This window comes from Arctopsyche grandis, chromosome 4 (genome assembly GCF_051622035.1).
Source record: "Arctopsyche grandis isolate Sample6627 chromosome 4, ASM5162203v2, whole genome shotgun sequence".
Taxonomy (NCBI): domain Eukaryota; kingdom Metazoa; phylum Arthropoda; class Insecta; order Trichoptera; family Hydropsychidae; genus Arctopsyche; species Arctopsyche grandis.
In genome coordinates, this window is record NC_135358.1 from 23,996,069 (window position 1) to 24,009,970 (window position 13,902).

Sequence of the window (13,902 nt, forward strand, 5' to 3'; positions counted from 1 at the left end):
CCACTACACTACGCGGACTTGGAAGATCAACCAGCCGGACGAGCCAGCAACACACTGCCGTATCCAGAGACCTTCCGTACATAGCTGAATGCTGAGCCAGCGACACTCTACCATATCCAGAGACCGCTGAACGACATACTTTTGCCCACAAATACCATACCTTTGTACAACCATAGGCAAACAATAAAACTCTATAAAACTAGCACAACAGTGTTTCGTTAGGCCGGGATAAGGTCAACACATCGTACCCCGCCTACATTGGTACTACTCCGACGTGATCTACGCAACCTTCTGATCATCCAACAGCGCTGTCAACACATCGCTACCCCGCCTACATTGGTGACCCCATCTTTGAACCACACAACAGTGTTTCGTTAGGCCGGGATACGGTCAACACATCGTACCCCGCCTACAACCGTTTTTATATATATAATTACCGTCTTTATATACATATAATGTCAAATTTATAATTTAAAAAAATAAATGAGAATAATAATTTACAACAAAATCGTGTTTAGAGCTTCAATTTTGCCATTTCTAGCCATCCACTCGCCTCTTTCTCGCTTAGTTTCAGCCTGGTTTTACACGGGCAGGTTGGATTAGACCGGCACCGTGCCTGCGACAGTTACTAAGTGCTGTATTTTATGGGTGGGTACGCAATGTTTCAGACGGGCCGGATAAATCCACCAGTTAGGAATCATCCGGCCCGTATGAAACGTTGCATACCCATCCACACAACACAGCTTCTAGTACCCAGTGATGGTTCGATACCGGTCCAATCCATCCTGCCCGTGTAAAGGGGAGCTCACTCGCGGTGGAGCCCCAGCTGAATTCTTATTTAAAATACTTTTAGAAATTTAATTGGATGAGAAAACTAATTATATTTCAATTCTTGTAAGATGGTTAATTTAATAGCATTTGATTTAAAATTAGTAAGTTAATATGTACATAAAATGTTTTTATTCCACACTATAACAAATGTTGAAAATATTTTTGTACGATACAAAATACTTCTTTAGATGAAGGCGGATCCGAATAATCTGTGGGTTTCTCCACAAAGCATTTTGGTTAAGCTTCCTAGTAACTGACAGGAATAAAACACATTGCTACGATTTTGTTGGGCTTTTGAAGCTTAAGGCCAAATATTGTTTGACAGTTGTACAGTCGTGTGGCAACACCGCTGACACACGTGCACATAACCTCTTCACTAGAAGACAGCGCGATGTCGTTCTTCCAAAAGGCGAAGCCTCGCAAAGCCCCTAAGCGAAAATTCGAAGCCAAATCAAAGAAGAGTAAGAAACCTCGACAACCTCAACCGCAGGATGATGACGGAGAAGAATCTTTGGACAGTGATTTGGAAGCACGAGACTTTCCAGACCGCTCCGATTCGGAAGGTGAGCTGGAAACGGCTCAAGAGAAGAAATTGCGGTTGGCTCGACTCTACTTAAGCGAAGTAGAACGCGAGGAAAGAGCTAGGAATGGTGAACCAGATGACGGACAAGTTGGAGCACGTCTCCGTGACGATCTACTTTTACAACAGGGACGACTTCGTAGCGCCAAAGCAGCCCAACTAGGAATACCTGCCCCTTTAGACATTCGTATATTACGAGGTAAGGACTTGCGTTTACCCGTTACTTGCATGTGTATATCATCGGATGGACAACACCTGTATTCTGGGACAAAATGTTCAGCGATCATACATTGGTCATTAACAGACATGAAGAAAGTGAACAGTATACTATATAATAAAGATTCAAAAAAGAATTCGAAATTTGAATGTCACTCTTCACCGATAGCTGCTCTAGCCATAAGCACCGATAACAAATATTTAGTATCGTGTGAGAACGCCAATGATATTCAAGTATGGGACGCAGCCACTTTAAAGCATTTACACACGTTTCGCGGCCACAGAGATCACGTGACCGATCTCGTATTCCGTAAAGACACTCATCAGTTATTCTCTGCCAGTAAGGATAGGTCTGTGAAAGTGTGGTCTTTGGATGAGATGGCATATATTGAAACTGTATTCGGTCACCAGTCGGCAATTACTTCAATTGATGCACTCTCGAGGGAACGAGCTATAACGGCAGGCGGCCGAGATAACTCAATAAGGATATGGAAAATAGTCGAAGAGTCTCAATTGATATTCAATGGACATTCCGGCAGTATAGACTGCGTCAGACTGATCAACGAGGAGAATTTTATATCTTGCAGTGACGATGGTTCGATATGTGTGTGGGGTAATATGAAGAAAAAGGCACTTTGCACAGTGAACAAAGCGCATGGTTCTGAAGACGGACAAGCCAGATGGATAACGTGTGTTGCTGCGTTGTTAAATTCAGATTTAGTAGCGTCGGGATCTCACGACGGCTTCCTCAGGTTGTGGAGGCTAAAAGAAGGGTTCAGAAGCATCGAGCCAGTAATGGAAATCCCCATTGCAGGGTTCATTAACTCTATTGTGTTTAGTTTGGATGGAAGTAAATTAATTGTAGGAGTCGGTCAAGAGCACAAGTTGGCGAGATGGTGGAAAGTGAAAGAGGCAAAAAATGCTGTGTATGTTATACCGTTAACATACAAGTCTAGCTAGTGTTAAATGATATTTTTTATTATTGAATTAATTTAATCATTTGATTGCATCGGTTTTTGCATTTATTTATATTATGTATGAACCAATCCGGAGAAATTGATTAATCTTTATGATAATTATAACAATGTATCTTTAATGCTTTAAGATTCTGATGGTGTGTTTGCAACATATTTATTTGCATTTTAACTATGTTTAACCATGCTGGGTTATGTCACTTTTCTGTTAAATCTTTCACACATGTATAAATTTATTACAAAAAATTTATGAATGCTGATTTTACATAAAATGTGAATATTTGATTTGTATATATATATGAAAAAAGATAATAAAAGAAAAATATTTTTCAAAATATTTTATTTGTATTAACTAGACGATAAATACATTTTTAATGGTTATAAATGTAACAGTACACCCGAGGTTTTTAAACAATGTGAATACCTGATGACAAAATTATAAATATTTATACTATCCTTTATATCGTGACAAGAATTAGTCCTTTAGTTTTTTTTTATTACTTTTGCAAAGATAAAATTTAAAGCATGCGTTGTATACATCGAACGCTTCGAGCCTGTGATTGCCGTAAAATAATTATATAGAAGCACCATCGGACTGGAAAATCGTATTCGAAATTTTGGTCTATCACAATTTGTATAGTAGAAAATTACCAGAAAAACAAATTTCACAGAAACCAGAAAAAAATATGTAGATTGATATTTAACATACATAAACAAAAGGGTAAATAAACTTAAAAAGAAATACAAGTTTAACTAGTGAGACCCTGTCAGTATCCACAATATCGTTATTTAATATAAGAAAAAAAATGTACACTTGTAAGTAAAAGCTGTTGTATTGTGCAGTACATTGTGATCTGATGGAAGCGATGCGTGCATTTTCTTCCAAGAATAAGATTTAGTCTTCAGGTGGTGCATCGAAGTAGTCTATGCGAGGTTTTGGTGGATCTTGACTGGTGCTCGGTTCAGAAGCTGTCACTGTTGACGATGAACGAGATAGTTCCAGAGTAGTCGAAGTGCCGTAATTCGTACTCAATGTTGCCCAAGCTCCCCCGCTAACGAAAAAATTAATTAATTAAAAATAAGTAAGTAAAAATATTGGTAGTATTTTTTAATTAATGCAATACCCTGGTTTTTGCTGTTGTCCTGTGGAATTGTTTGTAGCGCTGACAGTTACTATTGGTCCGGGCACTCTTCTTTGTCCTTTGTCTCGTCTGATTATCTCCATAAGACTCAAAGCCGGTAACCAAGACTATAACATAACATCTTTTTACTAAGTATCGATTCATCAAGAGCAATAAATTCATAATACGATATAGTATACCTTTTCCCTATATGCTGTAGCAACAATGTTTCTATATGGTTCCGTATCATAAGCTACACTATCACAGCCGAAATGTTCGCACATTTCGTGTACAAACTGCCGCTTTTGATGGTTCATCGGTTGAAACGAATGACTACGAGTTTTCTGCTTCGACTGTAAAGTTTTTATTGACAAATAAGGTTAACAACTTATGTTAAAATAAAGTCCGTTTGTTTGAAGTGCTGCTTTTACCTTTTGCGCCAACAATACAAGTTCTGATAATTTTTCATGTATTTTATTAGAAAAACCTTCATCGCGTACGGCAAACTGTTTCAAAAAATCTGAATAGCGTGGAGTCAATTTGGCCGACAGATCTGGATTGCGAATTTGAAGTCCGATGGCCAATCTACGATTGCGCTCTTCAATCTGACACTCATCGTCACACTCCAACCTAAACGAAAATTCATACATTAACTCCAAACTACATATACACAAACCTAACACTAATCAACCCAATGAATAATTACGTCGTGGTGGTGTTTCCTTTGGCAATCAACTCCTTGATATCGATGGGTTTACCCATGGCTCCAGCCAACATTCCCGCGTTGGCTTGTAAGCGTTGAAGATCACGCATGTGCTCTGCACATGGTTTCGTTGTAGTGCGTCTTCCACACGAGCATGTTACACGCACGGGTCTTCTGCAGGGTGTGACAATTGGACAAGGGTTTGCATGTCCGCAACTACCACCACACGGATGTCCACATCCGGGTCTTTCGACTTCACAACGTTGTGAGCATCTGTCCAAAAAAATACACATCAAAAATCCATAAACGAAATGTAATGATATTTATAATATAAAAGTAACGTACGTTGTGGGACAGTTTCCTTTGTGGCATATTTCAATGCATTTATGTTTTGAACAATACAATTCTTTACCGCATGGTAGACCGCATGAGAATTCCTCTTGATGACATGGAATTGTTTTACGCATCTGAAATTAAATTTTTATGATTAATTCTTTTCGGTTTGGCTCGAACTTTTTAAATAAAATTTCTTACCTTGTGACGTCCGTGACAATATCGAGTAGTGAGAACTGTACAAGGCGGGCACACAGTTGGTGCAGGATGACAGACATGAAGTGGTGGATGGCTGCATGGCCTCGATACGGGGCACGGCTGAGTGCAAGCTGGAGGACGAGTACCACACGGGATTGGCGGATACCTAACAGCTTCACCACACCGGCACCGTAATTCGTCAAAACCTACAATGAATGTTCTCTGTTAATATACTGATATAGAAATAATCTATATATACGTATATGTGAAGGCACATACTAGTTCTCCAGCAAGGATCGCAATGTCCATTATGACATGTGTCTTCACAGCGGTGGAGACCACAGGTGAGTGATCGATTGCAGGGCAGCATGCATCTGTGTTCGGTGTCGATGCAGCACAAGGTTTTACAACGGTGTCGTCCGCACGATTGTTTCTATTGTGAATAAGTATTGAATATGCATTAAAAAATTGTTTCAGTGTTCGTATGGTGCAATGCGAATCGTCAATTGTACTTTACATGTTTAACAATTACCTTGGAGCACTTTCTACCACACTTAACGTTGTCTTTCTCGTTCTCCAGTTCGACGCACTTGAGATTCTTGTTCATGTGTCCGCATCTGCACGACACCAGAGTTTTATCCGGACATGGAGGACAATTACCTAAAATTAAATACCATGTTAATTTATTCAGATTGTACGATGCAATGGTTTTATTGTAATTATTAGTGTATTACCATGATGACATGAGCTTTTGCACTTGTGTCTATCTTCAAGTGGACCACAATTAAATACTTTAGAACATATTTTATCACACAAAGGTACTGGATCCAAACAGGAATTTCGTCTTTGTTCTGATGTTAACCTGAAAAAAGAAATTATCATTGATAGGACAGATTTTGAATAGAATTATTCGGTAAATTATTAAAAAAGTAGACTATCAACACGAATTTTATGATTCATCCAGATCTATCACTAGATTGCTGTTAACATGAGTTCAATGTGGCTAAAATTTATTACATACATTATGGCTGTGTATATAATAACTAGAGGTAGGATCCTAGTCACAGTGCTATCCATTGTTCGACAAACCTTTAACAATGCATTTAAAACCTTTGAACAATACACGGCCCCCTCAGGCTCTGGTGACTAATAATAACATTACATTGTACCATAACTTGAAATGCATCAATTCATTCAGAAGTAGACTTATTAACTCACTAAGGGCTGTAAATACGTATGTTCTGTTTTTAATAAAATTTCATTCAAAGGCTGTCAACACAGTGTTTTAAATTATCCAAACTTCATACAAAAAAAATAGTTTATCAAAGATTTGGCTTCAAACTCCCATTCATATATATCATACCAGCATATCTTTATTTAAAATATCGATAAATAAATTTAAAAATATATATATTTCTATGGTATAAAGTTTGACTTTCTTCCCAGGGAATTGATCGATAGCACTTGGCAACAAAAAAATTCCGTTTTTTATTTACCAAAGCAGAAATTAATCAATTTTCGCTAAGTTTGGCCCACTCAATTCGAATTTTGATAATAATTTTTGTTAGCTTAATCTTTTTGAGATATAAGTCTTTAAAAAATATGCAATTTTTACAGATTTTTGGCTTTTGCAGTCTTTAATTCTAAATCTAGTATTGCTGTGCCAAAAGTGAGTATTGGAATCACTGCAGTTTGAGAAATACTGATGATAATTCATACAGTGGAAGACAATTGTAAAGAAACTGTATTACAATTTTTAATTTAGTTGATAGAAAGGTTTAGGAGATATGTTTAATTTACAAAACCTATTACTTTTACCGAAACTTTGTGAAAAATATGCCTACTCTTATAGATTTTGGAAAATTTGGGCAGTCCATAATGAATTAGGGTCATCCTAATTATATTAGTGACGTGTTGGATGTTCAAAGAGAAATAAATCATAAAAAGTTCCAATAACTTTTAAAATTAATTAATAAACATACAACACTCACAAAGTTTGTCCACAAGGACACTTTTTAATGTTCTCTGGCAAAAGGTGGCACTCGTCACATGGTCCGCTATGACAAATACTAGTACAATTGTGGTTTCCACAAGTTAATTTCTTATCGCAGACACCACAACAGCTGTAATTGGATACGCCGACAGAGTCAGCATCACACGACAGAGTTCTCTTTTCAGTCTTAGAACAATAGCATTCTAGAAAAAAAAAAAAAAAACACAAGACAAATTAATGACTAATACTCGAAGGATTACGGCAAAATTATGTGGAGTAAACATACGTTGATCAATGGTGACTTTACACGGTTGGCATGATCCGGCGTGGCATTTGTCATCACACGTGTGGACTTGACAGTTTAATGTTTTCTTGCAGATGGTTTCGCAGAGCAGTGGTTGGTTGTGAGAACATCGCATGGACTGAGATGTGGCTCCGCATTCACATTTTCTAAACAAATATAAATTAAATATGTGTTCCGTGCTAGTTACATACATGTTATAAAACTGAAATGAATTGGTACTTTTGTACGACAGCGTCGCATTGTGGGCATGGTCCTGCATGGCACAACAATGTGCAAGGATGTCGGAGACAACTGGGTGGCAGTCGGCCGCAAATGTCGCCACAGGTGTGAGCGCTGTCACCACCTCTCTTCCAATCGGGATTGTTTTGCTTGCCGCAGAAACATTTGTAATCAGTTGGAACGATTGAGTTGTTATTTTGGCATGCTGGACAACGCCACACTCCCTCTAAAACGGCAATTTGATTTCATTATGTCTGATTCTATTTTTTTTATGAGGTCAAAAATTCAAAATACGCAATCTTGTGGTTGAAATGAGTATTGAAATGTTTTTTATAAGAAAATATGTATGCAGTTATTACAACTTTTACATATTGAGGTACATATTGGTTATATGAGCATTCAGTATACACATTTACACTAATACAAGCAAATTCAAGTCAGTTACATGAATTTGGTAGGCTTGCCAAGAATTGGAGTAAGTATTCTTCTGTAATACGAGAAAATGGTTTTATTTTCTGTCCAACAACTCTATATTTTAAATAAATAACATATTTAGTCAAAATTTGTCTATTCATCAAAACGGTTACTGGCAACAGCGTTATAGTTTTTACCAGAGCTGTGGAGTCGGATCAAAATTTACCGACTCTAGCTCTGGCTTTATTTTATAACTCGACTCCGACTCAAACTTGATCGATTTTTGTAATAGAAAATTAAAGAATCTAAAAAAATCACTAAAAATTGACATTTAAGCCAATTTATTGTATTATTGGTAATGAAATATGTAGGTATAAATGAAAATAAGTAAATTTATTACATTCATAGTATATGTGTATGAATTTCATACACAAACAAATCAGTTCAATAAAAAAAGTATGAGACAGGAAACATCGGTTTTGACCAGAACACATCAAAATATGTATAAAATTCATAATTTATATAAAGAAATGATTAAATTTTAATTTATTAGTCGATTTATTTCAATAAAAGTAGAGACTAGTTGATGCATACCGTAATACTATTAATTAAAATTATAAAAAAAGGAGTCTGATGATTTTTTACGACTACGACTCAGTTTAAAATGCTCGGACTTCACAGCCCTGGTTTTTACACTACAATGAACCCTTAAAATTGCAATTGCTGTGAAAACTAACCCTGGTTTTCGTAAATAACTTAATGTAATTGTTTTACAGTTTTTTTTTATTGTTGAAGGGAGTGCCCCCTGATTTCAGTATATTGTTTGATGGAACGTCAATAACTGATTGCATACTGTTGTACCTAGTTTTTACACTACAATGATTGCCATTCATTTAACTGTTGTGTATTTGTTTTTATAAGTGCGAATACTTAAATACCATAAAGTATTAATATAGAATACAAAGTTGCAAAAATAAATCATATATATATAAAACAAAGACTGTTGGTTGTGTGTGTGTAATTCGATTCCGATTGGTTGTCGTTAAATGTTATTTTTTTTCAATTCAAATAAATTTAATAAAAAAAGTTTATCAAGACTGTAGAAATTTTTGGAATAACTTCATTTGATAGCTTCAGCAATGATATTATTAATTTGATTTTGCAATTGAACGATTACAGTTCATATTTGTAAAATTAGCAAAATAATGAAATTTGACCAATTTTTTATACACATATGCAATATAAAACCAACAATTTACATGTCTTTTGATATTATATGAATTATAATATATACATGTATTCATGCATTTTTATATAAATTAAATAACAAAATGTCTATACCCTTCAGGTATAAACACAGATTACCTAAACACAATCTGCTTTAAGTCATCGACATTAATTAATATTATGTCTAAGATGTATTATGAACATTTATAAGGATTGTAAATAGGTTTTTGAGCTCTGTTTCCTATTATGATATACATACATTAACATTAGAATAATATAATACTATGATTACTAACCAAATTAAATTAAATTGTAAAATAGAAAATGATCAGTAGATCAGTAGCTATTAAAATAGATATAAGAAGTATTGTGAACATAATTTCGTAATAATAAAAAGCATTTAAAAATCAAAATCAAATATAAATGAAATGTATGCTCGTTCCATCAAAAAGCAACTGTTACAGATTTGAGTCTGTATGTAACTTTTTGAATGCATATGTATGTACATATGCAGTAATTTTTTGTAGGATTTTCAACTGTGAAGAATGTAATTGCCATACCTGCAATACTACTTCTAGCCCATTTGCTAATGCACTTCAAATGCAGCACATGGAAACAATTGCCGCAAGACCAAACACTATCTATTTGTCGGATACGTTCGCAGCATACTAGACATTCCAATACTCCCTTGTCTAACTGTTCCATCAGTCGTTCTCTCTGGGAGACACTAGCACCATCGATATCTAGAAATTTAAATCATCATAATTATAACGATTCGGTATGCACAAGTATATACATTGAAAACGATCCACGTTACCTTTTGTGACCTCAGAATCCTTCCTATTCATATTTTTCGCCGATGCGGGAGCTTTATTTTTATGCTTGCTTGAACCATTGCCGTAGTCATCCGACTCTTGAAAGTTTTCCTTGTTGACGTATTGGTCGTTTCTTCGGTGGTTGTTTTTCTGTCGGAATGTTTCATTTGAACTGTACGATTGTTGTTTCCGTTGTGGGTATTTACCATTGCCATTTTCGGCACTTTGACGCTGATTCCCCGTCAAATTGTATGTCTTAGCAGCTCTACCGTTATTATAATTTTTGTTACTTTCGGTGATGTTGCTTTCACTGTTATTGTATTTCGGTTTACTATTTTGATAAGCCTCTTTTTTATATCTAGAACTAGAACTACTCGAGTTTTGTGCATAGTTGCTTTCGCCACCATAGTTTCCATCAAATTGGTGATCTTCTGATACTGGTGTGGACGCATTCGAGTGAGACGGCTCCTCGTTGTTGTCTCTCCTGCGCCAATTCGTATTTTTATTGGAGTCGTTCGATGCTATGGGATTATTCTTCGGTCTAGGTTGATTATTAGTGCGAGATGGTGAATTAAACTTATCATCTTTTCTATTGAAAGGCTCTCGGGATTCAGAAGAGCCATTCGGGATTGAAATTTTAGAATTGTGGAAAGTCTTTGTATCAGTTCTGGAACCTTGTGGTACGAATTCTACAGCTGTTGCCATCAATTTGGACTTCGAGGCAACGTTTTTACCTGAAGCTGTTTCTGAATGATTGACGTGTCTCCTCGGGCGATGGCTCTCGTGACGTGACGACGAAGCTACTTGATCGGTTGTGTTATCGACGTGTATCTCACCTTGATGATGCTGATCGGGGATCGGTTCAAAAGGCACTCTCGAGTTGCTGGCGGATGTGGAAGAGTTCTCATGTTTTTTACTTGGTCTAGTTTCGGAATTCTGCTGCTGCTGATACTGTTGATGACGAACGTCTACGGGATTTCTAGGATATTGTGGAAATTGCTGTTGATTTTGGTAGCCGTTGTTTGAGTACGTTTGATACGAGTTTGACTGTTGGTATTGACTGAGAAAGTCTTGGAAACCGACGTATTGTTGTGGCACATTGTTACCCTGTTGTTGATGATAATATTCAGGTTGTTGGGCTGCATTCTCTCTGCTGTTGGTCCACGTGTAACCCGGAGGATACTGGTTGTAGTTCCACTCCCCCATGTTCGAAATCTTACGTTATACTAATCATACACGGAAGACTTGGAGAATAAATTTTGATCAAGTCTTGAAACGATTGGGTGTGTAAAAAAATACTATTAAATTTTCGATGCCGAAATATTTTCTCCTTATGCTTCGTTTACGCATAACAATCGAAGAAACCATAAGCAAGTTCAGCTTTCGAATAATTTCGGTTTTTCATACTATTCTATACTCCCTCTCGTTCAGCAACGTTGGATTTTGCAAGTCTGCTCATCTGGAAATTATATATTATAAAATTGGAATATATTTTTATTATCATCATCTACATACATACGATTGTGGATATTATACATAGATTTAGCATATACATTTACGTATATTGAAATATTTTTATTTAAAAATTTTATATTAAAAGTGACGCATTGCATGAATTTCATAACAGATAAAAGTTACACAATATTGTGTAATATGTAATACATACAAAAAAAAATAATTGGAAACAGCTTAGATAATACTAGTAAAATTTATTTAAGTGTGATTTTTTGAAATTTGTACTAATCGTATTGAGCAATTCACTTGAAATTACATGTATGGTATAATGTAAATAGTACAAAATAAAATTATAATAAAATTTTGACTGTCATTTTGATTGGTAATGGTCACTGCAAATAATCGACATCCAAATTAAGGCTAGAAAGAAAATTTGTGTAAATTTAAGAAAATAAATATTGAGGTTATGTGCAAGCGCGTCAAAATTGAGTGAGTGGTAGTGGTGGGAGATCAGGGCGAAGGGGCATAAAAAGACGAATCGAAAGGTAACGAGTATAAGAATAGAATGTGTAAAAAGGGCAAGGGACGGGTTTTTGTACCTCGGGCTCCGCCCCAGCGCTCTGCCCCAGCCGCGACACGTCCCGTCTACCGCGCAGGGACACCAACACAACTTCACACGTCGACCATAGCGTTGACAGTTGCAATCTTTTTCAAAATGATGAATTTTGCTTTCATATTCCAAATATGAGGTGATATAAATTATATTTAGTACTATCTTAAATACTTTTATATCATATTTTATATAGTAAATAAAAATTTGTGTTCAAAATGTAATAAAACTATTATTATTAAGCATTTGTATGGTTATGCTTACACATAACGCTCTTATTTCAAAATTTTGATTTTTGTCTATGACTTTGTCAAACTGATCTTGACAAATTTATATCTTTTGTCACGGACCCAGCCTGTTTGATGATAATTTTCAAAATAAATTTGGTAATTCTTTAGTAGTTGGGCTTTCGCCTTGCGGTCAAAAACCAATCATCAGTCATCACAATAGAAGTAGAATGCATAGAATCGCTCTTAGCCTCCAAAAATGTTGCTACAAAAACTTTGCGCGGCAGAGTTTGTTCATTGTTTGCTAAACTTCGTCTCTCTCTCTTTTGTCTCTCCTCTGACTTTCCTTCTCTCTCTTCGATGGCTAGCTTTTAGACGATACCTTTGTTAACAATGACCATTCTATTTATTCTACTTCTATGGTCATCACTAGTCACCGGAGTCTGAGGGGGCCGTGTATTGTTCAAAGGTTGTAAATGCATTGTTAAAGGTTTGCCGAACAAAGGATAGCACTGTGACTATCCTACCTCTAGTCATCACCCTTCGCTGCGACATCACGTTTCTCACTCGCTTTAACGTCATGCTTCGACGCGTTGTTAACAGATGGCGTAGTAACCAATAAGTCTAATTTTCAAATTTATTTTACGGGGCATAGTGGTGTGGCGGCTCGCTTATACGACATGGTCGAGTTTGGTTGCCTTCCTGCGAGTGGGGACCAACCCGGCTGGGTTCGGAGAGCCACTACTCACTCTGTCTTCAGCTGTCATATAATAAACACGTGCATTAGCATGCCAGTCGTCTCATTCGTTCATCCTCCATAGTGGGAACAAAAATGTTTTAAAAGAATAGTCTCCCAGGAATTGAGTTCTTCCAGTTTCGTTCGCTAGATAAACTTGGCTAGATATAAGACATAAGTTCACAGGGCAGGCTGGGGCATCCGCTAGGCCTCGAGAAAAAGTTATAAGCGGGGCTGCTTTTTATCACTATCTGTTGGTTTTTTTCGAGATTCGTGGATGAGATTTTTATTAAATAAGTAAGAAAAGTACGAACGTATTCAGGCCCGCTTCGAGGAGCTCAGCCGCCTGTGTTAAAAATATTTTTGCTGCCTCCTCCCTGCATTTCTAATTTTTTTTCACCATTTTCGATAACTCATTATTTCAATCACTTCATTATTATTTCCGAATACTATAGAATAACATGGAGATTCACAAGCGATCGAACCGACCTCATTGTTTATTGTGATAAATTTTTAAAAAGTGGTCCCGAATCTTTTATTTTCTTTTACTTTAGATTTTATTTATTAATTTGTGTTGTACGCCCGATAAACGTTTGGTCTTCCGTTGAGACATTGTTAATTTTAATGTTAAAAAATAAGAATTCGTTAATATTATAAAAACACCGAGTTATAATTTTATAAAAATCTTTAAAGGATCTTTCGACAACTCTCGAGGAAAAACCGAAGAGAACTGACGTAATAAAATTTTGGTTCGGTGATTATTGGTAACAAAGCGCTCGCCCAAAAGTCACTAAAATCTCTATAACGGAAAATCTGGCAGCCGAAAAGTCTATCATACTAACGAGAACTCGAGTGCCAAATATTCCGTATTCGTGATTTTCATGTCAAAAATTGTCTTTTGGGCGATCGCAATGTGACTAATAATCAAATTACCAAAATTTCATAA

At 36.2% G+C, this 13,902-nt stretch overlaps 2 protein-coding genes across 3 annotated transcripts; one reads left to right on the plus strand and one right to left on the minus strand.

Moving 5' to 3' along the window:
* The first annotated feature begins 1,153 nt into the window (after positions 1–1,153).
* U3-55K (U3 small nuclear riboprotein factor 55K) lies at positions 1,154–2,976 on the plus strand. The gene has a single exon (XM_077429720.1). The coding sequence runs from the start codon at positions 1,223–1,225 to the stop codon at positions 2,585–2,587; it is 1,365 nt and encodes a 454-aa protein (XP_077285846.1). The 5' UTR covers positions 1,154–1,222; the 3' UTR covers positions 2,588–2,976.
* Positions 2,931–12,083, minus strand: stc (nuclear transcription factor, X-box binding stc). Of its 2 annotated transcripts, none has more exons than XM_077429717.1 (16): positions 11,983–12,083; positions 9,931–11,387; positions 9,674–9,856; positions 7,473–7,698; positions 7,236–7,399; positions 6,948–7,152; positions 5,691–5,818; positions 5,474–5,616; positions 5,236–5,389; positions 4,960–5,162; positions 4,771–4,892; positions 4,429–4,698; positions 4,154–4,352; positions 3,923–4,075; positions 3,726–3,850; positions 2,931–3,653 (listed from the first exon to the last, which is right to left on the minus strand). In XM_077429717.1, exons 2-16 carry the CDS (start codon positions 11,132–11,134, stop codon positions 3,497–3,499), a joined length of 3,636 nt encoding a protein of 1,211 aa, XP_077285843.1. In that variant the 5' UTR covers positions 11,135–11,387; positions 11,983–12,083; the 3' UTR covers positions 2,931–3,496. The 2 variants fall into 2 exon arrangements, with proteins under 2 accessions (XP_077285843.1, XP_077285844.1); XM_077429718.1 differs by having other exon boundaries at positions 2,932–3,653; positions 5,489–5,616.
* Positions 12,084–13,902: the final 1,819 nt, after the last annotated feature.